Genomic DNA, 27711 nt, shown 5'->3' with positions numbered 1-27711 from the left:
CATTAGGCAGGAGGTAAATGGTATCCAGAGATTGATGTCTCAGTCTGGAGTGACAGATACTAAGATGCTGCTGGTTACTATTTAGGAGAAACCAGTTCCTGGGAGTTAGCAAATGAGGGGAAAAATATCGATACAGGTTTTTGCCTTTAGTGTTGGCATGAGTGATAGAGTTTAATGTTTTTCTTGAATATAGGGAACTGTTTAAGCAAATAAGTTTGTTTACTGTTGCTACAAGAAAATAGCTGAGACCAATAATTTATAGAGAATATACAGTTTTTGTTATCATTCATTCATTCATTCATTAGCTCAGCATCTGGAAGCGAGCGGATCAGAGCGTGCGTGGCCCTGCCCTCTGCTCCTTAGTTTCAGAAGCCTTTGTTGCTACCTTGTCACCTGATGAGCCCATCCCATAGTGAGACAGGGCAGACATGCCAGCTCAGATCTTTCTTCCCCTAATAGAAAGTCACCAATGCCATCACAGGGGTTGGGCTCTGATAACTTCATCTAATCATAAGTCCTTCTGGAAGGTTCTACCTTGGAAATCATGTAGGAATGAAGTTTCCAATATCCACACACTTTTTGGCATTTAAGCCATAGCACGTAGGGAGTTGATTTTCTGGGAACTGTTTGAGCTTTATTTGCTTTTTAAAAAGATGTGTGGCATATAGGCTGGCGGATGTGGTAAAACACTTGGCTTGTATACATGCAACCTTCGTTTCTATCCCCAGCACCACACACACACACACACACACACACACACACACACGCACACTACTGTATAACAGAAGTGATACTATTATGTTTCCTTGACTAGGCTAGGCCGTGCTTCGTTTAAACCCCTCCCCTATATGCTAAGTAATAAGAGTGGCAAAAACAGAAAGGAAAAGTTGTTCAGTTAGGGAACCTGATAAATGAAGGAAAAGGCACACCTCCCTTATTACTGAACAAAGCCCTTCTCAAGGATTTCCATAGAGGGTCTGGGGTCTAATGTCTGCAAACTCCATAGTCTCAAGATCACCAGACTCATTCCGGAGCCTAGGAGCAGGTTAGCCCCACCCCCACCCCACCCCAACTCCAGAAAAGACACTGTGCGATTATTTTATTGAAAATTAGCAGTAAAGTTAAAGGGCCACGTGGAGGAAAACTTGCTGGGAGTGGCCCACAACTGCTTTTCCACTCTATGCAATTCATTAAAACGACATTAATCCTGCAGGCTCCTCCCTGGCTTCTATTAAGATATATGACTGGAATCTCCATACAACTACATTGATTGTTTCACACACCTACCTGCTTGTCGCAAGCTGTCCCTGTCCACTCTTACAGATCCATTGTCTTGACGATAAATGGGGTTGGGAGCCGCAAGCCTTCACCTCCCACAGAAAGTGGGCTCTCCTTCCCCACCAGCCTTTCTCCAAGCGGGAGTTTAAGGATCCAGATCTCAGGTTTAATATCAACGTCTGCCTCCTGCCGCGTTCACGGTACAATTAGCTAATTAAAAAAAGATAACATTTTCACCTCGGAGTCAGGAGAAGAGCAATAAACCACAGGCTCAGGATTTAGTTAATTTGCACATTGACTGTAATTGTATATTTAACGCTAAGATTAATTTTTCCCCCTGATGTAGGGGAGGCAGACACTGTGCATTGGAATCTTAAATCAGCTATAATCACTCCACAGGGAGGTCAGTCGGGGTTGGGGGTTCTCCAGATGTATTAATGCAGACAACTATTTAGTTGATAACTTCTTCTATCCAGACAGAAGAGAGGAAACATTGAAACTCATCCAATCCAGCCTCATAAACTACCAAGTTGGAATGATAATCTTGAAATTATCAGACTAAGTAATCTGCTAGGCGTTTTAAAAATTTTTCTCCCTCTAAAAAAGCCATTGATTCTGTTGAGAGGAGAAGCCATATTTAACTTCTTGTTTTTGCTAAACACTGAGTATTTGTGAGCGTCATCAGCTCTGTTATCAAAGCTTTGAGAAGGATTCTGGGTCAGATGGGTCCAAGACTATTTCACCACTTTCTTTTCTTTTTTTCTTAAGAAAAGGGTAGTGAGAAGATGTATATCGGTAGGATAGGCTCTAGAAATCAAAGATAATAATCCTGACCTGCATGCTCCTTTCTGAATGGTACGTGCTATGGTACAAACTGGATGGTAGGGATAGCTAGCATCTCAAGTGAGGACGATTGTTGTGTGACTTCCAAGTAATAGAACTATTATTAGAAGGAAATTACTGCAGAAGAAAATTTAAAAAAAAAAGAAATTGTAAGTGCTGTACCCCTAAATGCATTATATCCATAGGTCTTTACCTTTTTTTTTCCTTTTTCTTTTTCTTTCTTTCTTTCTTTTTTTGTTTGAAACAGAGTCTTGCTTTGTAGCCCTGGATGGTCTAGAACTCACTGTGTAAACCATGCTAGCCTTTAACTCACAGAGATCCTCCTGCCTCTTCCTCTAGAGCGCTAGGACTTTTTCCTTCTTCTGCCTTCTTTTTAAATAGGGTTGAGTAAATATTAATTTTAATCTCAGGGTCATTTTGCTGCCTCTTTGTTCTGACCCAGGAACTGAGTGTTGGAAAACCAGAAGTATTTCTGTTCGGCAGTGAACTGAGGGTTCTAGCACATGCCAGGCAAGTGATGTTACCACCGCGCCCCTTCCTCAGCCCAGAGGTTCTGTGAGACCATCTCTCTGATGGTTTTCATTTTGCCACTCCATGCTGGCAGTATTTGTTGTACAGCTTTGAAACATGGGAGTGGGATCTATATCAGTTATGAGGGTCCCTATTTTCTTTTTTGTCTTTCAAATATGGTACCATGTGTTTGTGTGCTTGTGTTATATGATATTATGTGATATATCATTGTTATATGATGAGGAGTGGGGAGGGTGAAGCTTTCTGTGTGTCCCATTCGAGCTCTCTTTCTTTGCTTCTTTCTTCCTTTCTTTTTCTCTTTGTTTCTTTGTTCCTTCCTTCCTTCCTTCCTTCCTTCCTTCCTTCCTTCCTTCCTTTTCTTTGTATATGGCCATTAGCAGTCGGTATAAGGAGAGACCACTCTTCATTGTACACGATAAACTTAATGAAAGTCCCATCTTAAACTAATACATATTTAGGGGAAGTTATTGATGGTTGTCAGAAATGATAAATTCTACTGGGTGACAGAGAGAGATGCTTCTAAAACAGGTGTGTGTGTGTGTGTGTGTGTGTGTGTGTGTGTGTGTGTGTCTGATTCCTATGACATTTAGGTAGTATGAGACAGGTTGAAGTTCTAAGCAAGCTCCATAAAGTCATTTTCTTAGGAAGGTGGACTTTGGGTTCAGGAAAATACTATTCTAGTTTTCCTAAGTATGATATGCTGACAGGAGAATAAAAAATTGCTATAAATGTCTGAATCCTGGGCTAGGCTTGTGGCAGTATAAATGGCTGTTTTTAACATAATGACTTGCTTGGGTTATGTGATTTTTTAATGGAGGTGAACATGCGTGTGTGTGTGTGTGTGTGTATGTGTGTGTGTATGTGTGTGTGTGTGTGTTTGTATGCATATGCATGTGTATAGGCATGCATACTTATTGGATGTTCAGCTTAAACAAAGTACAGTACTGTTAAACTCTGTCCCTCTCCTTTTCTGGCCATTCTCCCATCATCCCATGCCCACTTCTCCCCTTCCCGCCTTTTGTCCATTTCCCATCTTCCATTCACTGTCAGGAAGGGCAGCCTCCAAAGAGCCATTTCAACTCAGCTCGACATCGGCAGAGACTAGTGGACCCAGCTGCTTCAAAAGTGAGTGTGCCCTGTCACCTTGGGCAGCCAATGTGCATGACAGTGTCGTCCCTCTGTGATCGTGAGCTTTTTAAGTGCTGCATGTAGAGGAGGCCATGTTTTCTCTACACAAAACTGTACATACTAGTGGAGTTCCAATAAACACTTAACAGCCAGTCTTGAAGCCAAACAAGACTGTGGTTTGTAGCATGAGCTGTTTTTCTACCGTGTATCTTCCGGTGAGAATGGCCAATGTCAAGCACCTGTGAGATGTCACTGAACTCCTTGCTGGGACAAGATGCCCACTAGAGCACTGCCATGTGGTCAGTCACATTAGTGATATCCCCACAGCAGAAATCACTGCCCAAAGCTCAGAAAGTGAACTAGTTCTGAGTGTCTGCTGCCCTTGTATTCTGTGTGCTGTCTTACCTTTTCCTCCTTTTAATTAAAAAAAAAAAATCCCTGCTTACACAATGTGAGGGAAGAAAGATTTGTTTTGGCTTATGATTTGAGGGCATGGATTTTTGTCTACCTAAAGGAAAATAATTTATTTTAGCTCAAAGTACAGTTCTTTACAGCAGGACTACAACGGCAGCCAGAACTTGAACCAGCTGATCAGACCACGCTACTTAGAAGTAAACAATGAATGTGTGCATGATAGTGTTCAACTTGCCTTCGCCACTCCTGTACAGGCAGGATACCCAGCCTAGGGAGTTATGCCACCCATAGTGGACCAGGCATGCTCAGAGGTCCATTTTCTCTGGTAATTGGAACTCCTGTTGAGTTGGCACTTGACCTTCTTCATGGTGGGGTCTGTATAGCATAGTAGCAGGAACAGGTCCTCAGTAGAGTTCATAGCTAGCACAGACACCAACCTAGGCTTGCTTCCCGGTACTGTAAACAGATGGACAAACAAAAGCAGTTGACCCCTAAACATCCTGAAGATTTTCTGAGAGTGGGTGGGTTGGCTTTAGAGCTGCAGATATTGTGAAGCCTTCTGAAGCCCATCTGTTGGCGGAAACTGGAGTGTGAGGTCCTCAGCTCATCAGCACACCCAAAAAGAAGTGGAGGAGGATGGGAACTGGAAAATGGAGATGGGTTGATTGACAAGTCTATTCAGAACTGGGGAGAAGCAAAAAAGCTGTTAGCTTCTCTCCTGTTTTCCTAGTAGGTGGGCCTTATACAGCTATAGAAATGTTGAGACAAAAGCCAGGGACTGTGCATAGGGACATGCCCACTGTGAGATAAGTTGTCAGAACTCTGAAATCTCTGACTGCCAAGTGAGTCCCCTTTTCTGCCGCTGCCAGGGCTTCAGTCTCCTCTGGCTCCCAGTGTGGGTCTCCTGGGGCTTTTACAATTCTTTAGAGGCCATTGCAGTTCACAGCTTCCGTCCTTAGAGGCCCTTGTTTCCAGGGCCCGACTACACCTGTAACAATCTGCTCCCTGAGCTCTCTGACAGATAGCAGGAGGCACAGAAAGTGGCTGAGATGTAAAGTCAGCCATTTAAGAGGTCCAAGTTCTACTGTGCATAACGTTTTATTAAGCTCACAATCACTGGCCAGCAGAAGAGCACATTCGTAAACCTGGTCCTGTGACTTCGTGAAGTTTCAGCTGGCCTTCTAAAGTACTCCACTCAAATCCTTTTACAGAATTTTGCCCAGGGTCAAATAAATGAGCATTCTGGGACCAAATTACCTCCCCCGTGTGGTGGATATCACACACGGGGATGTAGATGTCACACAAAGGCATCTGTAGTGGGTGTCACACATAGGGCTCTTCTCTCTCACTTACTAGACCTAAGGCCATTTCCAGCAGGCAGAACCCCAGGTGCCACATCTGAGGGGGAAAGTTACAGAGTTCCTGGAGTTTCGTGGCTTCTGTAATAATTTTACCAATTTACATGTTCATTTAAATATTGCCAATTTGAAAAACAGAAGCCTGTCTTAAGCTTCAGCCTTATCAACTTCTATGTCACCAGTTAACTGCCCCTTCACTATGCCACACTTTGTGGTATTAAGACATAGTCATCTCCAACATCATGCTGGCCAACCACTCTGAGTGAGTAAACTCTGGGTAGAGCATATCACTTTGTATGGCTATTATTTTAATCTGTCAAGAATACTACATTTCCTATGTTAAAGTTTTTCCATGTGGACACAGATGTCATGGCCCTTTGCCGTATTATTAAGGGCCTAGTATGTTCCCTAAACTCCACACAACTCAGCAGCCTGTTGTTATGTATGAGAGGAGATAAACTAGCTTTAAGTAAACTTGATAGCGTCACAGTGTCAGAAGTGTATTTTCATGGCGACATGGATGGCTCCAAGATTAAGAGCCTTTGTGTTCTTCCAAAGGATTGTTCCTAGGACCTTCACCCAAGAACCACAGCAGTCTATCACTCCTATTTCAGCACTAGGGGATCAGACACTCTCTTCTTGGGTCACAGGACACGGGCACACAAACACACACAGAGAGAGAGACACACACAGACACATATACACTAAACTAATTTTAAAGAGGCAAAGGTATATATATTTTCCTATTGTAGATGACAGGTTAGAACACAGAAGCTTCCTCTTACCCACTTCTGAGCTATAACTAATGTGGCTAAAGTACTGTATAAATTAAACACATCCCATTTCATACACACACACTTCTTGGGTTCATTTTAGTATTCTTTAGAATTCATTTCTCTCCATCTTAACATTTTGAGAGAAACAATATCTTACATACATTGTGTTACGTACCCAGCTAGAAACTAGCTAATTTTCTTCTTTTTGTGGCAAAGGGCTTTTCTTTTTCCATTTAGAGTAAGAATCATGGCTTCCTATCTACAGAAACTTTGAGAAGAGCTCGTTAAAGTGCAGGGAGGATGGCCGGTGCCTTAATGTGCTGTGTGAATTGGTTCGCCCATGTTACCAAATAGATTCGAAAGGTCAGATCCTTTCCTCTCCAAAACATTGCAGAAATGGAAATCTGAGAATTATTCCCCTAATTATTAAGGAGATTTGGAGAAAGCCACTGTTTGGCTCATGGATAAATCACTTGGACAATAAATGGGAAACAGAAATGTGTGTCTGTGTAACCGGTGACCTTTGACTGTAGGCACACTTGATTTTTAATCTGAACTGTGTCTTTTTAACTGGGGTGACCTGAGCTGTTGTAAAGAATTCATACAAATTGCAGGCTTCCTTGTTCCAGGGGTCAGTCAGGGACAGTGTGTGGTGAACCCAGTGGCAGATACTTGAGAATACTGATTTGATTGTGAATGTCTGTCTGCCTTGCATAATTTGGGGAGAAGCTCAGCCAGGTATAACAGCTCCCCATCGACAGAAAGGCGTGGCACAGAAAATCCAATTGACTTGTCAGCTTTATCATGAGCTAGCTCTGTGGCCTTGGCTAGTCATTTAACCGTGAGCCCCATTGTCCTAAGTGTCCTCTTTGACACAATGAGAACATGTAAAATGTTCTCATACCCAGTGAATCAGATGGGATTTCTCCTCCATCGAGCCTACTTGAAGCTCTCCATTTTACCATGTACTGGGATTTTTGAAAGGCAAGTCTCAGTTCTAAAAATCTCGCTATGAATCACTTCACCCTCTACTCCTCACGGCATCTTATGGTCTCATTGTTAGGCAGACTTCTGTCAGGGTCTCCAGTGGAAGCTAATTTTTAGAAAAGAGAAATGGCTTTCATCCTATTGAGGAAATATAGTCCAGAACATAGGAAGCTCATATTCTGCTCGAAGAATTGGCTTTCCCCAACTCCCCCACACACACACCCAGCCTGGATTCTTACATCACCTGAGAAGCTTAGAAAGCCTTTTGTGCTCTGGGCATAGAAAAACAAGCTTTTAAATCTGTTTTTATTTGAATAAAAATAAAGGGTGCAGGGGAGATCAAAGGCAAGCAGCGCTCCTCACATTGGCTAAGCCTGTCCACCAGGACTATCAGAAGCATCTTCTACTTTGAGACTCTGCTTACCTGTCCGTCCCCCAGTTGGGAAGGCTGTTAGCACAGCAAATGAACAAAGAATTCAACAACACGCCAGGAGGAATAATAGTTCAAAGACTACAGCGCTGTTATTTGTGGGAGCGGCTAAAGGCCCTCTGTTAAATAAAAATCAATTTGATACAGGAGCGTCAGGGACACGATCCGGTGGGCAGAAGAGGACAGGAGGTGCACAGAGGATTAGCTTTCAAATCTCCTGACATTTCAGCACAAAAAGGATGATGAAGATTTATTCTCCGTGAGCTGTCATTTTACATCGGAGGCTTTGTTGATCCAGAATAAATAAGTTCATAAAGATTGCATTGGAAATTCAAGCAAGGTGAGGGAAAATGGCGGGAGGCATCGAACGCATTTCAAGACCAAACAGTGTTGAAGCGTTCTCTCCTTCCTTATAAAGCAAACCCCAGACTCCCCCAACACACAGATAATCCAGCAACCAAAACCTGCCTGTGACATACATCATTTGAACACGCTGTAGGGCTTGAAAACCCTTCCTATGTATTCTCAGCAGTTTCTCTCCTTTTCTCTAATGAGAATGAGGTTTATAAAACGTGGGCTCCCCTGCTGGGAAAATCAGCCTGGAGCTATCTCAGAGCAGATGGTCTTCTCTTTTTGCTTAGTGTAAACCTTTTAGGATTGATCCTTTTTTCATCCCTACCTACCTGAAGAGTAAACATCTCTGAGACCTTAGAACCCACTGTTGAGCAGGGACCAGAATTCATACTTGCAGAGATGGTGTAAATAGACTGAGGGAAATCACAGGATTGTGTTTCTTTCTGTCCTGTCAGAAGAAAATAGATTGATTTTTTTTTTTAAGCATGGAAGGATTGGGTTTTAAATTATCTACATTTTGGAGCCTTCTTATGCATGGAGTTTCTGGATGGTAATTAACACCTTCCTAGTCCTGGGAGTTTCAAGTGTTAAAGAATAATTTTTGGAGGATGCAATGCCTGTTACTATATTTAAGGACAGAAAGACAGGGAGGGGATAGGAAGTTGGTTGCCATAATTATTCTGAGTTTTTTTTCTTTTTTTTTTAAAAGAAAACAACATAAAATGTTGCACTATGGGAACTTTTTTTTTAAGGACTTTAGGGCTCATAAATTTCTAATAGAAATCTTTGAGGGAGTTTACAGTTTCTGTTTGTGTGATTCTCTCTACATCAGCCATCTATCAGTGATCTCTGGTCCCAACTAAAATGAGCATGCATCTCGTTTCTGTGACTTATTAACGGTGACCTGAAGCCAATCACTTAATCACTTCGTCTTCTCATTCCCAGAACAGTGTCAGTCGCATCAGGTTGCCTTTGAGGGTTTGGTAAGATAGTGACCTCGTGGTTGAAGCGGTTAATCAGTACCAAATTGTAAAAGTCTTTAAATTGGGATTACTCACCTCATAGTTATTGGCTAAATGATTACTTAAATAGTTGTTAGGTAAATCATAGTTATTAGATAAATTCTTATTGCTGTGACAAAGTACCAGATAGAAGGAACTTAAGGGAGGGAGGAAGAAAGGAAGGGAGGGAGGGAGGGAGGGAGGGAGGGAGGGAGGGAGGGAGGGTTGGAGGGTTTATTGTGGCTCATGGTTTAAGGGTGCTGTCCATAGTGGTAGGGAAGGCATGGTGGCAGGGTTATCTGAGGCAGCCCAGGACTCCAGCCCATGAAATGCATCCATGATACTTACAGTGGGTGGTCCCACTTCAGGTAATGGAATCTAGACAGTTCCACAGCCAAATGCTTGGAGGGAAGCTTCTCTCATAGGAATTGCAGAGCCTATCGAGTTGAAAAACAACATTAACATTAATCACATTAGGTCAACATGGTTTATGCTCTCTTGGATTTTCCTCTCCATTCTGTAAAATAGGGGCCTAAGATATTGTGATCTTTGAGAAATAATGTATAATACAGTGGATTTTTATTAGTCTGCCAGTACGTTGGGCATGAAATAATACAGTTTGCAGGATTTAACTCAATACCTGCAAGCACATAGTTTAGCTGGCAAGTAAATGAGGACGGCAGCGGCGATAATAAACTACATGGTTGGCAGCACCAGCTTCACCCCGGTCTTGAACAGGGACAGATCTAGGAGCTCGGGTCAGAAATGACTTTGAGGGTTAGGAACTCTTAAACAGCGTCAGTGCCAGGCATGTGTGTTACATGAGTACCTGCAGTAGCTATCAGCCACAGGGGTGTGATGCCAGCCGAGATGGAGGAGGCGTCATCCTCTTGGTACGTTTTCCTTACGGTAGTTGCTCTCCAGCTTTGAGATCACAAAGAACTGTTTCAGATTTTACATACTAGCTCGGAAGCTGAAGAAGGGCTAGCTAACTTGGGAGTTCTCTCCTTGACTCCCTCAGCCCCTCACCACTGCAAAGCAACAGGAATACCGTCTTTCTCAGTAAGAATGGATGTTGAGGGGAGGAAGTCTTCTTAAATTCCTTGTAGTCTTCCCTTCGAGTAGTGATTTCTCCTCCCCTCCCTCCCCTATCTCATGTCATTCACCCTTCCTCCGCATTCTTTAGGCTTTCTGAGACAGATTCTTGCTATACATAGTCCTGGGAATTTCAAGTGTTTAACTCAGGTTGTCCTCCTGCCCCAGATTCCCACATGCATGAGCCTCATACAGATATGAGCCACCATATCTAGCATAAGTCCTTAGCTTTTTCCCCCTTAAGATTACATACATACATACATACATACATACATACATGTGTATATGTAATTTTAGATTTATGAGTGCTTGCCCAACTGTATGTATATATACTGTGTGTGTGTGCCTTGTGCCTACAGAGGTCAGAAAAGGGCATTCTATTCCCTGTATAGGATCTGTAACCGAAGTTACAGATGGTTATGAGCTGCCATGTGTGTATTGGGAACTGAACCTAGGTTCTTCGAAAGAGCGACAAATGCGTTTAACGACTGGGCCATGTCTCTAGTCTGTTCTTATCCACTTTGCTGGCCTTACTAGCTAGGGAATGAGAGGCTCTGCATAGATGGCGTCGTTGGCATCCCTGGCAGTAACAACTATAATGTGTGTGTGTGTGTGTGTGTGTGTGTGTGTGTGTGTGTGTGTGTGTGTGTATGCATGAATGCATGCATGTGTGTATACAGAACTCCAGACTAAATATAATATAGTTCTGTAAGGCCACAGCTTGAAAAACTTTGATAAACTGGACCATCCTACACAGAGTAATCCTATGCTAACAGCATCCAGGTCATGAAACAACACGGCAGGCACCCCTGAAAAACACAGGAATCGGTCCAGGCCCCTCTCCTTTTCTCTGGACAATAGCTCGTGATCCTGTAAAAGGTGGGGTTTTTAAGGTGAAAATGACAGAAGTTGCTGCAGAGTTGCCTTTTCTTGACTTTACCCGAGTCTGTCCCTTCCTTTCTGAGGACTGTGGAATTGGGAGGGAGAGTAGTCTCTTGGTGAGCGGTAGGCATCTGTAATCATAGGGACAGCCACTTGGCATGTCCAGCATTTTTTAGATACAGATGGCCAGATCAGTAAATACCTGCTATGGTTTGGATCAGAAGGACAACATTGCAGTGGCCAGCACACAGTACTTTTATCCCTCCTCTGGCTGTTATGCAAATCTGTAGGACAACTCTGTTTCAACTCCTGAGACTCAGTTTCCATGACAAAGCCATACTGCAAGGATGATGGTTTCCCATCTCTCAGGTGACAAGATCCCTCGTGTCCAGACCCTGTTCCATTTCGGATGTCTACTGCTTTCCTTAGAAATCTGTAACGAACAGTTGAGCAAGGATTCCACTGCATGAGTTCGATTGCCTGCCCTTTAAACCCAAGAGGCAGCAAAGGAGAAGAGAGAGAGGCCAGGGTCAGAGGGGGTGGTTTCTGACTTCAGCCATCACACAGCGTTTTGCACTTTCCCAGGCAAGCCACATACAAAGAGCAGCGGGCTTCTCTGAGCATTGGAGAGCAAGCACTTGCTGTACTTCCCTTTTCCATCATGTGCCACAGAAGTCCTTTGGCAGAGATAAGGCTCTTCTGATGTAGACCTTAGGCAGTGCTGCTAGGCTTCCAGAAAAATCTTTATTCCTGTTATAGTTCACATGTATGTCTATCTCAACTTTTAAAATTTGTTTCTGTTGCCATTAAAAAGACCTTCATAGACACGTGTTACCATAATTATTAAATAAAAACAAACCTTTTATCCAGTGCTAGTGCCAGTACCACAGGGCCACATGACATCTGCTGGGTACCTTCATTTCAGCTGTTCTAGTGTGTTCACGCTACATTACCTGTGGCTACCTTCTAGCCCCGGCAGTCTCTGGGCCCCCAGTGCCAGCTGCTCTCTCCTGGCTGTCTTTGTGCCAGCCAGGAACTCTCTGGTCCCAGCTACCTGGTAAAATCAGGATAGTAGAGGTCCAGCAGCAGCTGGCCTATCACAGCTCCCTGTGGCAGACTCTACCCACACTCCCAGCAACCGCCCCCTGGTAGTTAGAGTAGAAACTCCCAGCAACCCGTTAAAATCCTCACTCAATAAGCTGTAATTTAGCAATCAGATTTATATGTTAAATTTTCAATCTACAATACAGCCACACAATAAACTCGCAACCAATTGATAAAGATATAAACCGCCCACCTAGATAAGATAAATTGACCTATAGAAATCCATTCCTTAAGAAATATTTATGGTCATTTAAGGCCACCTGAATCTGGGCCATCCTTTTCTGTCTCCATCTTGATTCTTCTCCTCCTTTCCTCTTCTCTCCTGCCTTGCCAAAACTTTGTCTCTGCCTTACTTTTTACTGTCCGATCATGGCCTTGACCTAACTTTTGCCAGCCCTCACCTGCTTGTAACATCAACCTACATACACTGATGAAGAGACAAGAAGCATAGGTAGATGATTCTCAGAAAAGCAAATACGGGGTTGGGAAGACAGCAAGCACAGAGAGAGCTTGATCCCCAGTACCAATGTGAGAAGCCAGATTGGGCTTGGAGAGATGGCTGCATGGGTAAGAGCTCTTGCTGTGTCAGCACGAGGATCCAAGTTGAATCCACATGAAACTCTGGGCATGGATGTGTGCTCCTATAACCCCAGCTCTGTGTGAGACACAGACAGGTGGATCACCGGGGCTTGCCAAGAGCATCCTAACACCAGGGCCAGTGAGAGATGCTGTCTCAAAGGAATGAAGTGTGGAGTAATAAAACAAGACATCTACCACCCTCTGTTGGCCTCTGTGCATGTGTACCCATGCACACAAGTATGAACACACCATATACATACACACTTGTGAATTCTCTCTCTCTCTCTCTTTCTCTCTCTCTCTCTCTCTCTCTCTCTCTCACACACACACACACACACACACACACACACACACACACACACACCACCTGCACATACTAGAAACAGCAACATATAATTTTAAAAAAATCCAGACATGGTGATTACAGATTACAATTGTAATCTCAGTGCTGGAGATTACAAGAGATTACAAGAGATTTCCTGAACTCACTCATGTGCCAATCAGCCTAGATTAATCAGTAAGCCCTAGGTCTTAGTAAGAGACCTTGTTACCGTACACACCACACACACACACACACACTACACAATACACTCTACACACCACACATACTACATACACACACACATACACCACACACACACACACCACACGCATATATTCCACACACACACACACATACACACACACACCACACACACACACACTACACAATACACTCTACACACCACACATACTACATACACACACACATACACCACACACACACACACCACACGCATATATTACACACACACACACACACACACACACACACACACACACACACACACACAGCACATGATGAACAGCTCCTGAGGAACACTCCATCTTTGGCTGCTACACACAAAATTTGCTTTCACATACACACAGATGTGCACCTGTATATACATGCACACATTCACATATACAAATGGAAAATAAAGAAAAGCCAATATAACTAATGACCTTATACATAAGAAATAAATCTCAGAAGTATACTGCCTAAGAAGTACAAATTAAGATATGTTCTAAGGTATTTAAAAGTTCTAAAAAATTTAAAAGTTTTATAATGTTTTCTGGGGAAATGTTATATACATGGTTATATACACATGTATATGTAACCATATATATACATATACATATACATTACATATGGTTACATATATATTACTTTATACATATGTAATTTATAATTATAATTTATATACTTATAAATTTACATTATATACATATACATAATTATACATATTTTAATATAATTATACATTTATGAATTATATATGAATATGTATCTAGACATTATATATAATTATAATTTTTTGCTATCATTGCTGATGGGTGTAGGGTTGCGGGTGGTGAAAGGTACCCTGATTCCTGTTTGAGACAGGTTGAATCCCCGGGCGACCCTAAAAATGACAGCAGTGCATTCCCATTCTCCCCGAATATCAGGGCCTCATGTCGCTTTGCCCGGCCATAGACCCCTGTAGAGAGGTTTGAGACAGATCAGTCACAGAGGACAATGCCCCAAGCCCCTCCTCCACAGAGGAAGACTCACTACAGGTAGTAGGCTTAAGACAGATCAGTTGTAAAACAGGACCTCGCCTCCAAATTTGTTGACGAGGTCTTCCCAAGATCTCAGGCCAAATGCTGTCAGACACTGACCCATCCACAAAGCTATATTTAAGTGTTGTGTTCAGAATTAAAGGGGTGCAGGAAATATCCCATCGTCTGAGAGTTTCTATCATAAGAGCTGTAACACTGCCACTTGCAGAAGAGATCCGCTGTCCCGAAATCACCCCCTTGTCAGCCAGTCAGTCTCCTGCTGGCTCAGCCCAGCCCAAGCAACCGCAGTGGCTGGAGGCAGAGCAGGACTAGCAGAGGAGGGGATGGAAGCAGTCCCCTCTCCCTACCTGAGTTTTCTCCCCCTCGCCAGAACCCATGCAGTTAGCCTTGTGAGAGATCACCGTGAAGAGCCCTCTGGCGCCAGAGCCCTACAGATGGGCATGAGTTAGTACAAACTCTTTAGAGAGACTTATCAGTACTAACCTGAAGTATCTATACACATGTACCTGTACCACTGAATACACTGGGGTTTTAGGGAGGGAGGGTAACCATCAGATGCTCCAGCCTACCTATGAAATGAGTCAAGGACCAGATTATTCATTACAGCATACATTTTAATGTAAAAATATGGGAAATAACCCAAACGGCCTACAGAAATCAACTGAGTGGACAAACTGTAGTTTACTTGTGCACAGAAGCCACATAGCTGTGAGAGAAAGCAAATACTTTTTTCCTGAGAGAGATTCAGTCAAAGAAAAGATTCAAAGGGGAGAGGGTTAATGTGCTGTTTTAAACATTAGTTCTGTATGTAGAGGAACATAGGAGATGAATAGAATGGTCTTAAATATCTCTTTATACGTGCGAATGTATTATATATTCAAAGCAAGTTTTAATTAAAGTTTTCTATGTGCAGTTAAGGTATATTACATGATATTCTTACACACAGAGATGTGTACGGCTTACATCTGTGATGCTACATATATATATATATATATATATATATATATATTCATCTCCATACAACATAATTAGTACTAGTATAACTATTTTACTATTGTAAAATGTGTAACAAAGGAACATATCCATCAAATTCTGGTTTGTTTGCTTTTAATGTAACAAAAAAAAAATCCAAATCCAGGCCTGCTATAATTTCAGAACTGAAAAGGTAGAGACAGGAGAATTACAAGGTCCAGGGCAGTCTATGCTACATTGCAAGATGGTGCTTCAAAGGAAAGATAGAGAGAAAAGGAAAAAAGAAACCCAGGCTTGTAGGCATGGCTCAGTGATCATGAGGACTTGCTGTTCTTAAAGAGGAGGACCTGGGTTTGGTTCCTAGTGTCTTTATCAGGAGGCCCACAATCATATGTAACTCCAGTTCCAGGGGATGATCTGATGCCCTCTTCTGGCCTCCATGGGCACATATGGTATATGTACAGAGAAACACACACAAACACACACACACACACACACACACACACACACACACACACACACACACACACTTAACTAGATTAAGAAAAAAAGAAACCCAGAGTCTTCTAACCCAAGTTTCTTCTTTTCCTGAGTTATTTTCAAATATCCCATAGATACCTGGTTACTTCTGACTTGTACTAGATCCTTCTAACAACAGGCCGTTAAAGCACATTCAACCAAGCTGGGCGGTGGTGATACACACCTTTAATTCCAGCACTCAGGAGGCAAAGGCTGGCAGATCTCTGAGTTCGAGTCCAGCCTGGTCTGAGGGAGTGAGTCCCAGGATAGCCGGGGCTACACAGAGAACTCCTGCCTCAAAAAACATACTGACCATTAAATAGAACACTTCTGCTTATCTTTAAGTGTTAATTCCCTTTTTTTTTTTTTTTGTTATTATTGTGAGAGAGCATGGGCACCCAGGCGCATGTGTGGAGGATAGAGGGTAAGTTTTCAGGCATCAGTTCTTATTTCCCACCCTGTGAAAGGGTGACTCTTGATTCTGCTCACCTCTTACTGCAAGCTGACTAGCCTGTGGGCGTCCAGGCCATTCTCCTCACTCTGCCTCTCCTCTCAGTATAAGACCTTCTGGGGTTACAGATATGTGCCATGGCATCTGGCTCTTCATGTACGATCCGGCATCCCAGGTCACCAGGGTTAAATGACCACCAGTTTGGCACACTGAGCCATCATTTACCAAGTTTTATTATAACAATGGGTGGCATGTACTTTAGGACCACATAGAGAAGAAACGTGTTTCTCCCAGTGTTTTCTAGTTTCATGTCTGTTTACTTAACCCGTTTGGACAGTTCTATAGAAAGTGGATTCCACTCGCTTTCCATGATGCTGTCTATGAGACATGTATAAACTCAGGACGAGAGCCCTTCAAAATGACAAACTGGAAAATTCCTTTGGAATTCAGTTCCATTAATGTGTACTGAGTGTCCATTTTGTGGCTGGTTCCTGGGACTTTGAACTTGAAGGTGATTATAGACAGCTTCTCTTGAATCACTTCCCCACCCTCCTCCCTCTCTCCCCCTTTCCCTCCCCATCTCTTTTCTCCTTCTCTCTCTCATATTCACATGCAGATATTTCAAGTTTGATACTGTCCCAAAGATGTCAGGCACTGCCGATTCTGCCAAGTGAAGACACAAGTGTCAGTAAGCCTTCACAGACCAACAGTAACCAGCACCCACATAAAGAAAACAGAATCCCCAATACTCGGAGCTTTCCCTTGTGACATTCTTAGCAGTTTTCTACTGACTTTTTCCAAGTCTTTGTGTTTCATGCTGTTACTTGAAACAACGGCCACCACGATCCTGTTGGCTAGGAGGCATAAGTTCTTGTGTTCGATAACACGGGAATCTAGCTGCACTTTGCGAGAACTTATTACTTGTTTCACAAAGAAATGGGAAAAGGACATCCGGGGGCTCCCAACACAAGCAAATGACAAGTGTTTAAGGAGGAAATGCTAATTAACCATCTTTGACCGTCGGAGATTATGCACATGTGTGAGACTGTCACGTAGCAGCCAGTAAATATATATAATTAGGAATGTCAGTAGCCCCATGCTAATTTACTCTCTGATAAAATGGCGGTTGTCTCTGTTTCCTTTTGTGTCCAAGGAAGGGCTGCGACAGGGTTACGAGGCATGACGATGAGCTTGTACAAAGAGTACAGTCATCTTGGACTTCAATATATCAATCATTGGAATTTCTACATCGAATCCACTTGAATCCCATGATGAAAAGGGGAGAGGAAAGATTCCTTCATCGGGGCTGTTCCTTTCCAGATATAAGAATGTCTCATGTGCTCTTTCTGACACGCTCTCACTCACGCTCCCGCTTGCAGCATCCAGTGTTCCCAACCTAGTTCCCATCTAGTGACTCACTTACCCCTGCCATGCTTATCGTTGGATGTCCATTGAGCTTGGGTACTTCCAAGAGCTTTGGCTGTACTCTGCCCTTCGTTTATCCATATGGGTGACAAAGGTCTAGTATACGTGGGTAAATCATTACTGCCCAACCTTGCTGCTTCTTAGGTCTTAACAAGCAATGGTGACTTGCCCTTGTACACTTTGTTCAGAGTCATCAGAGACAGGCTCACCCAAAACACATGTGACAGGAAATTTGTCAGCATGAGAATCGAAGAATTTAATTCAGAGATGAAAAGATTAGAGAATAGGTTAAGGGTCATAGTTATTCATTATGGCTTCTGGGTACTGTGTATCTGTGTCCACCCGTCCCCACGGGCAGCAAAAGAAAAGCACGTCAAAACATGGCAAGTGACTTTGAGGAGGAACTCAGATTTGTGGTGACCAGGCAGGTCTGGTTGAGTCTCGTCTTGCTTCTGTGTATTCTGATAGGGTGAGTTCTAGAAGGAGCATTTCCTAGCAGTGCTTGAGGGGAGCAGCCGATCAGCTGAGAGGCACCTGCTGGCTGCATGCGGCTCGGAGGCCAGAGTGCTGGTCTTTCTGTAATCGATTCAGCATCTTCCCACATCCTCTCCCAGATCAGTCATTGAGTATTGTTGACAGAGGATCTCATTATGTATGTTAACAGGCCTGGAACCACATGTGACCCAGGCTTCACAATCTTCCTGCCACTGCCTCCAAAGTTCCAAGAATGAGAGGTATGCAGCAGAATTCTCATCATTAGTTTTGTGTGTGTGTGTGTGTGTGTGTGTGTGTGTGTGTGTCCCACATGTTGACACACCTCCGACCTGAAAAGGCAATTTGAACAAACTGGCTAAATGTTTTTTTGTTAGACAACAAAAAACTCGTTCTCCCTGGCTTCACTGTATCTCTTGTGTGAACTAATGGCCTTTATCGAGTTCTAAATGCCTTGACCATAGTTTACTGGCTATCCTCTTCTGGGAATTCCATCTCAGTCCATATTGTGCAGTATGATTTGTCCCGCTGACCCTCCAAACTCTTGCCTTGGTTTTTCTTCTTTCTCTTGGTGATTCGTTTTCATGATTTCTCCCATTTTTACTTTGGCACCAGCCCTTTGCTACGCTCTTCTGTGGAATAAGCCCATTTCATTCTCGTGGATTTGGAATTCTAGCTTTTCATTTTTTGTTCCTGTTTTTAGTTCTGTCTGTAGAAATTTCCTGTCTTCATTCATGCCGTCATGTATTTGTCCCTGTGTCCTGGAGCTTAATTGTTTTCGGTCTCATCTGATGACACCAAGACCCTGGCATTAGAGTGAGACCCCACCTTAAAACACAACCACCACATAGGAGCTAGGGGCATACAAGTTTTTGAGTCTCAGTAAACTTCTTTAAAGGAAAGAAAAGGCCCACGGCCACTCCCAACCTCGGTGGAGTGACAGGCAGAGGCATTGGCCATGGGTGGGGCAAGGAAGAATCAGGCAAGCCCTGGATGCTTCCTTTTGAACTCCGCTTCTAAGCCTCTGAGCTTTGGTCATAATTACTGTGAACAATGACCTGCTGTCATTCCCCAAGCAACAATGGAAGTCTTGGAGGAAGTTTGCTAGTAGAGAAAGGAAAAAAAGACAAGCCTTGGCCATTGATAAGTAGAACACAGCCCTTATTCCTGTCCCTGGTAGAAACATACTGGAGTGGCAGTAGTCCATATTCACTGTGGTATCCTTGACACGAGCCCTCACGGTGGTCACGTGCTGATCACTGTGGTTGTGTAAGGCCTTAGTCTTGCATGTTGTATATAACCCCATAGGCTACCCACCTCTCTCCTCATGGTGTGATTCAAGACTGCGATCTAAAGTTACTAAGTGCAGTAGCAAGCACGTAGCATTGAGTCAATCTGGTGTCTTCTTTTTTTTATTTTAATATGTATTTATTTGTTTTATATAAGTTCACTGTAGCTGCCTTCACACATACCGAAAGAGGCCATCTGATCCCATTACAGATGGTTGTGAGCCACCATGTGGTTGCTGGGATTTGAACTCGGGGCCTCTGGAAGCACAGTCAGTGCTCTTAACCGCTGAGCCATCCCTCCAGCCTGATCTGTTGTCTTCTTTGCAGTTTTTCTAGCTTTGCACTAAAGTAGGACTCAGTTAAACCTAAGCGTCTGCAGTCTGTGAAGTGTCTGAGCAGCGGCTGTCCTCATCCTGCTGCCTCCTGGCCCCGGTTAATAGGAAAAGCCCTACAGATTATGTATGGCCCTTGCTCCTAGCAGGTCTGGATGACGACGGTAATCGCCTTTGAAAGGTATTATTTGAACATGATTTTTTTTTCCACAGTGGACTTTACATTTTTCTCATCAGACAATAATAGCCATTTTTTTAAAGTTCCAAACAGTTTGTAGAAATGTGAAACTAAATGGATTCCATCCTTTTATAATTTGGGGAACGAGGAAAAAAATCCCCCGTTGGGTGGCCATTCCGTGAACCTGAAATGCATCTTTCTTAGTACGTCTAGTGAGGACCAGGAAGGTTGGGCTCAGGGGCAGCGCTCTAACCTAGAAGCCGCTCTAGTTAGAACATCTTACCTAGGCACGCTCCTTAGTGTAGTTTACATTGCTTTTTGTACTTTATTTCTACAGCTCTCTACTGCCTAACAAGGACAGCCCTAGTCTCCCATCCAGGGAAATAAGCTGGACTGTCATTCCGCTCTCAAATGAAAAGAAAGAAAGAAAAAGACAGACAGTAAACTGCCTAAACGGCAAAGGAAAGGAAAAGTCAGTCAACACGTTACCTTCCTTCGATGTAGACCGAGACATAGCACCACGTGCTGTGCCTCACCGCTGGTGGTGATGATCCGGTCTGCACTGTTCTAAGCTTGCAAATGAACCAAAGAAGGGCACAGTTAATAATGCCTTTTGTCACCCACCTCTGGGTGTATCACTGGGGCCAAGTCTTGCTCTCCCTCCCTCCTCTCTGCAAGCCTAGGGCAGCCTTGCTTAGATGGTGTGCTCTGCAAACCTCTGCTTTTATTTATCGTGGGAATTTCTTTTAGAGCTCTCTCATGCCTTCGCACAGACAAAGCAAAAACACGTTTGTGATTTTTTTTTTTTATAGTAGCTGGGATCTCTGTGGAATAGGGGATTTTCAAAACATTTTGCAGCCAGTAGGTTTTACTTTACGGCCAGCCACGCCGGGTGCTACGGTGTATCACTGGCCCCAAAATAGACTGCTACAGGAGGTCAGAATGAAGCATAGGCTTTCTAACACAGCATGTTAGATGAAATGATTTTGTGTACTTTGAAGTGGAAAATTCAATCAGAATTTTCCACACTTTTTAGTTAAAGCGACACTGTTATTTATTGATGAAAGGTAGACCCGGAAAAATGCAGAATCACACACAAGGAATCTAGCATACTGTTCCTAGCCATAGTAAGCAATAATTTTTTTCTCTTAGAATTTAATGAAAGCTACATGAGATTTTTTAAAACAGGGGCTGCTAAAAATATATGGCAATTGTCTGCTGGGGACATACGCTGGTATGCATGGCATGTGTTCAGATAAAATTGGAGCCCTTTAAGAAGTTTGCTTTTCATTAATAGGTGGACTTCATGCTTGATAAATGGCAATTTCAAGTGCCTAGATAATCCATTTTGGCTTAAATAGAGCTATTTGGAAAGCACCTGAGAGTCCTATCAATAATACAAGAATAGAATAGAGTCTCTCAGCTTTCATTGAAGGAGGCTTAGAGTCTATCTAAGTTTGTTACTACTTTTTAATCTGTCTTTTGGTACACTGAAAAAAAATATAGTATATTAGCATAATAACTTATTATGTGGCCGAATACTTGGTATTTTGAAAGGGCAAAAGCCTAGGGTTGCGGTGTCAGACTTGTGCATTCATATTTAAGACAGAATGGTAACTGTAGGAAAGGGCTCGCTCTGCTCCAGCTCCGTTTCCAGCCACTTTATGCCTTTCACTGAATCCTCCTAACAGGTGCTGCATGTTCCACTGATGGAAGTCAGAGAGACAGGGCACAGAAGTTGCCCAAAGCCATAGGCAAGATGGGACTTGTACACACTCTGCAGAGAAGGCTCCCCAATCTTCTAATCCACTGTGCCTTGCAGCTTCTCTGAGGCTGCCACCTTCCATTTTCTTCCTGGTGATCCTAAAGATGCACGGGTTGGCATATAGGATGTAACATATACACATATCTATTTTTCAATCGTAAATGTGTAAAGCGTTTCTCAATGAATCTTTGCAGTCCAATTTAGCCACAATATTTGTTTTCTTTCACTGATAAACAGTTAAACTAAGTGCTATTCGGCTTGCTTTGTCTTTTTGTGTTTAAAAGCCAGCATTAAAAATGCCAGAAACATTTTTAAAATGGGCACAGATTTGTCACCATGTGTAAATAGTGAGATGTTTTGGGTGACCCTCAGTTCAGCTCAGAGTTCTCTCACTCAGAAGTGTGTTTCCCCCACTTGTTGAAACTCTTGTACAATCTCATATGATTTTGCCATCGAATTTTTAGCTGCATTCTATGAGAAAGGAATCCACACTCAGTGGTCCATTTTATACTTCCAAGGCAATCCGGAGAATTCAGTGCAAGGACACACACACCTTTTCCTCAGCACTGCATACATACCAAGCAGATATTTTCTAGTGTGCTTGTTAATTTTTTTTTGAAAGAACCTAATAGGTATAGTTTTATAGAAACCAGAGTGGACGCTTCCGTTCACAGGTGTGACAGAGGGCCATGTTCAGGTAGGTTAGCTGTAAGAAGGCAGTGCTTTGAAATCTTTCTAATCTGGATAACAACAATAAGCGATGTTGTGAAAATCTTCTTAGGGCTCAAATTTAAATATCTACCCCATGCAGGGTCCTTGTGGTCATAGAAGTCACAAAGGACCATTTTGACTTCGAAGGGAGGATTATGTCTTCACGGGGAGAGAACCAGAAGCCAGGCTTGGGGTAGAAGCAATTAAAACCCCAAAGCCTTTTACTGCTTTTGATGCCAAAAAGAAAAAAAAGAAAAAAAAAAGAAAAAAGAAAAAATGGCCCCGCATTGAAATATTTTCTGCTAATTAACTGTCACAAATGTGATACCATTAGGCTTAGAGTCTCTTTGGTTAACTTCAAAGTCATTAGTGCACACTGTGAAGCTCTCCCAAATTTATTTTAGGGAAAGGAAACAAATTGACAGATCTGTAATCAATGCTTCCAAGACTTGCTTCTGATGGATCCTAGGCCCGGTTGACAGACTCTGTGCTCAGACTGTCTGGGAAAGATGGAGCTGCCCTCACATGAGGTGTCTGGGTTACCTTGACATGCACCATGCATTAGGAGGCGCCGTTGTCAGTTTGGCGAAGTCCCTGGGAAGGACTTCTGGATTTCCGCTGGGAATGTACTTAGCTGAGAAGACCAGAAAACGAACCACTTAAATGGAAATTTCTTCTTCGCATGTGGAAATGTTTATGGCAGAATGTCCACAGTGAATGAGACCTATTAAGACAGCACCATCCAGGACAAGCTCCTTTGGTCTTCTCTCAGCTGTCCTTAATGTAATGCTTTGGGCGTTCGGAATATCATCATATAGTTTCCTTTCCCCTCCCTCCCTCCCTCCCTCCCTCCCTCCCTCCCTCCCTCTCCCTCCTTCCCTCCCTTTCTCTTTGTTTCCATTTTGTTTTTCAAGACAGGGCTTCTCTTTGTATCTGTAGCTGTCCAGAAACTCTGTAGACCAGGCTAGCCCCCAACTCAGAGAGATCCTCCTGTTTCTGCCTCCCAAGTGCTGAAGTTAAAGGCATGAACCACCACTGCCTGGCATTATAGAATTCTTTAAGACCCAACTGCAGTATTTGGGAAATACCGGTAATCTCACCAGGGTGTTGGTGAAGCTTCCAGGCAAGCCAGTGAGAACACACTTGGTAGCAGCCATGGTAGCACCACTTTTGCTCGTGGCGCTGGGTTGAAGATGTGAAGGTGGGAAAAGGGCATCCGTCTTCCTCACAGGTCCCAATTCTAGCATGCTTCCAGCTTTATTTACATGGGAGAAAACACCAAAGATAAAGAGAAAAATGAAAAAACAAAACGGTCTGGATGCTGGAAAGATGGGTCAACAGTTAAGAATACGTACTGATCTTTCACAGGCTTGAGTTTGCTTTCAAGCACCCACATGGGAAGAGGGGTTGACAACCACCTGACATTCCAACTCCATGGGGGTCTGGTACTTCTGGGTTTTGAGTGCACCTGTACACACACACACACACACACACACACACACACACACACACACACACGTATACCACATACATATACACATTCCACAAACACATACAAACCACATACCCACACACATACACATACACATACACACACCATATACATACACACATAGCTCATACACACACATCGCACGCATAGACATTGCACACACCACATACAAACACACACACTCACTTAGAAATAAAGTAAGTCTTTAAAAATGCCATAAAGATGTCAGATCCTTTATTCTGTCACAGTGTCTATTACTTCCTGGGTGAAATGCATCGAAGTTGGTTGTTTATGCTACAGAGCCATCGCCTTACAATAAATTTCAGCACTGTTAGAGGCTTACGTTCACGTTATCGATTATTTGAATGTGTGAGCCGTTAATCTCCACGGGCTGCATCCATTTTGCATGTGTATTTGTGCCGTCTTTTGCATTTAGATAGGGCAGAATAACTTGAAGAAAGTGGACTTGTGGGTATTAGCTTCATTTAGTTTTTCAATGCTCCCTTGAGCTGAGCTGACAATAAATTTCTACACTAAAATAGGCCTTCAGAACAGTGATGGCTTGGATAAACCGTGAGGTATCCTTAGTAAATAAAAATGATTCATCTCACCCGAGCAAACGCCCTGTCCCTAGTTGGACCATCTCATCCTACCCTGTTTCCTGGTTCTATAAAAAGCCTTTTGCCCTTGGTATTAAGGTTGTCTGTAATTTTAATGGAACCCTTGAATTGCTATCTGATTTTTAAAAATTGGTTCATAAAAGGATATTGACTCTTTACATTAGGGGCAGTTGTGTTGGTTATAGGCAAACTGCTCTCCCTCGGTGGGGCCTGGAAGCCGGTGTCAAGAAAACCCCTCAAGTCTGACTGAGATAGAACTGTTTAAAAAGTGACCACGCAGATTAATAATTCACTGAGGGCGGGGTGGTGACTTGGGTTTGAATAAATGAGGGTTTCGAAGGGGAGAGAGACGTTCTGCCTGGCAGGGTTTTCCCTAATTGCTTGCTTGCCTTTCCTGGTATCCATATTCACTTCTTTCCCAGGGCATTTTCCTGGGTAATGAGAAGACTTTGAAATCAAATAAGGCTTTTGAACACTGAGGATGCTCGCCATGGCGCTGGTGGAGAATTCTATAGATTTATAATGATTCTAAGAGGTGTCTCACATCCACTATATTAACTCTCTTTTTAGAAGCTTATGAGCATTGTAGCTTTTATTGATTCCAGAGAGTTGGACCCAACAGTAAGCAATAAAAGTCGATGGTAACTTTCTTCCCATATAGGGGTTTGCAGATCAATATTTTGAATTTACTGTAATTTACTGGTAATAAATGGGAGAACTGAAAGCATCGCAGGGCCTTGTGGGGGCACAGCTGTGCAGTGTGGCCATTTTATCTCGGCTCACTGTGGGTCATGGGCTTGCCCCAGGACCAAGAAACATAGTTAAATGGCAGGGTTGATAAGCTGATTTATCAAAAGGCTTCATGAGTTTGTTCTAATGACGGAAAGAGAAGTCAGACCTTGTTCAAAGTGATCTTAATTTTATACAGATGCTGAAGGAACTTAATATTTGCATTGTCTTAAAGGCAATTAAGTTCAACCATTTGATGTCCAGACAGAGGGCTGTCTCTCTATAGAATAGTTGAATGTGTCCTTGCTGGAACCTTCAATAAACCCCAGCCAAGTTCAAGACAAAGGGGGTGGAGGTGTCTGGACTGCTCCCCATGAACTTCAGCTGTTATCTAGGCCCCCTTCGCCCTGCCTGCCTTCCTCATTGAGTTTGAGCAACAGATTTCGGTAGAAAACACTGGTGCCTAGGGTTTGGGGAGCTGTCAGAACACAGCATCACAAGAACACTGTTGTGGTTCTGACTGTGCCATGGTGATATGAGCCTCATTGTGTGAGGTAGAAAAGGTTCTTCAGGACACTTTGTAGCATTACCTTGGGTTGAAATAAAGCTGTGGCCTTAAGATTGTCTCTTTACATATGATTGATTTATGTTTCTTTTGGTTTGTGTGGGTATATGCTCCCGTGTGTGTGTGTGTGTGTGTGTGTGTGTGTGTGTGTGTGTGTGTATGCACACATGCATGTACACAAGTATGGCCTTATGGAATCTAGAAGAGACCTCAGATGATGTTCTTTGGATATTAGACACTTTTTTTCTTAAGATAGGACCTTTCATTGGTCTAGAACTTGCCGGGATGCTAGGTTTATTATTCAGTGAGCCCTAGGGGTTTATTTCCCTTGGTCAGTGAGCTCTGGATGGAGGTTCATTTCCCTGTCTCTACCTGCTCAGGACTGGGATTATAAGTATATCATGCCTGGGTTTTTTTTTCCCCCATAAGTTCTGAGGATTGAGCTCAAGTCCTTGTGCTTCAATGAGGAATCTCCTCAACACAATAAATGTAATCTTTAAGCCTTAACCCCAATCAATCTGGTTTTTTTTTTTTCCGTTTGTAGCTTCTTTTGCTAAAAAACAAAAAAACAAAACAAAAAAAAACCCTAGATTTTAATTTCTTTAACTTCAAAACATAACACAAAATTTTTCCTTAGAAAAAGTTCTTTTGTTCTTGGGGAAAGTGAGCACACACACACAAAAAAAAATGCTGTATGACCGTGGGCTGGAAGCTGTTAACCTCTCGAGATAGCACGTTCCTCGAACATTGTGAACACTCAGCGAAGTTGGCTGTTCCTCACCTATGTCTCAAAGCCCTGCAGAGAGCTGTGGGAACTTGGATGTGCAGTGGGCATCTCTTTGGAAATACCGAGAACACACACATCGGATTCCCAAGCATGACATTCTGACACCAAGGGCATAACGCTTTAGGAAGTATCCCAAGCCCCCGTAATAGACTGGAAATGAAACTTGTTTTACTTGTTCATTTACTTAGGGTTAGCTGACGATCAGGCTCGTTACGCCATTTCTGCTGGAGAAAAGTCCGTGTTAAAAGTAACAGGCTCACAGGACTGTACTTGAAATAAAATGTCTGTAAGAAACAATTTAGTGTGAAATTTGTTTAGGAGAAGCTGCCCAAGTCGGTTGTGCCTCACTGTGGAGAGATGTAACTGGCAGGGCTAGCCACTCTGAAACCCCTTGGAAGGTAATGGGAGGGGAGACTGGTACGAATCCAAACGGCTGTGATCTGGTGAGGAAGGACACTTACAGTTCCCTGGATCAGGGAGATGTGAAGTTTAGAACACACTAAAACCTTTGCCACCATTCCTTCCTTGTGGAAATAGTAATAACGGCCAGGATTAGATGGGTCAGAGTTTGTCAACACACAGTTAAGCACAGAGTCCATCACTGGCTTTAATATAGGCACACAATTCCTACCATTTCCATGAGAAGTGCAGAGTCGAAGGCAGGGGTGGGGGTTTGTCATGATGGGTACTAACTTTTTCTAGAAGCCTGGGACCCTGGCTTTGCAGCTTTATCCCTGGTCCTGTACTCTGGAGCCCTCTTGATAACTTACCTGTTTTCCTGTTCCCTTGTCTATTTCACAGCTCCACCCATTCCCTTCTGAGACTCCTCTGTGCTTTTAGCACCCTAAAGTCTCCTGCCCTCATCTCCGGGTGGCACCCTGTCCTTGTCCATCATGATTCTGACTTTCCCACAAGCCAAGCGTGTCTTCTCAGACCCCTGAGATGCTGTGTTTCGTCCTGTGTTTGCCTGTCTCTCTGCATTCTGCCTTTCTCTGCCTCATCCTTGGTCCTGGCATTCAGCCATGCTCCCAGGATGCTAGAAC

At 43.1% G+C, this 27711-nt stretch overlaps 1 protein-coding gene across 22 annotated transcripts in view; it reads left to right on the top strand.

The window, feature by feature from the left end:
- The window catches only part of Mast4 (microtubule associated serine/threonine kinase family member 4), a 591901-nt gene that overhangs the window by 268989 nt on the left and 295201 nt on the right, over positions 1 to 27711 (top strand). For 8 of the 22 annotated variants that reach the window (XM_063281110.1, XM_063281105.1, XM_063281108.1 and 5 more), the window contains one exon: positions 3703 to 3777. The exons of the other annotated variants lie outside the window; for them this stretch is intronic. In XM_063281110.1, coding sequence (XP_063137180.1) covers positions 3703 to 3777 — 75 coding nt within the window. The remainder of the gene's footprint in view (positions 1 to 3702; positions 3778 to 27711) is intronic. 22 annotated transcript variants of the gene reach the window in all.

Source organism: Rattus norvegicus, chromosome 2, assembly GCF_036323735.1.
Source record: "Rattus norvegicus strain BN/NHsdMcwi chromosome 2, GRCr8, whole genome shotgun sequence".
NCBI classification, from domain to species: Eukaryota; Metazoa; Chordata; class Mammalia; order Rodentia; family Muridae; genus Rattus; species Rattus norvegicus.
This window is presented reverse-complemented; position numbering and strand designations above follow the sequence as displayed.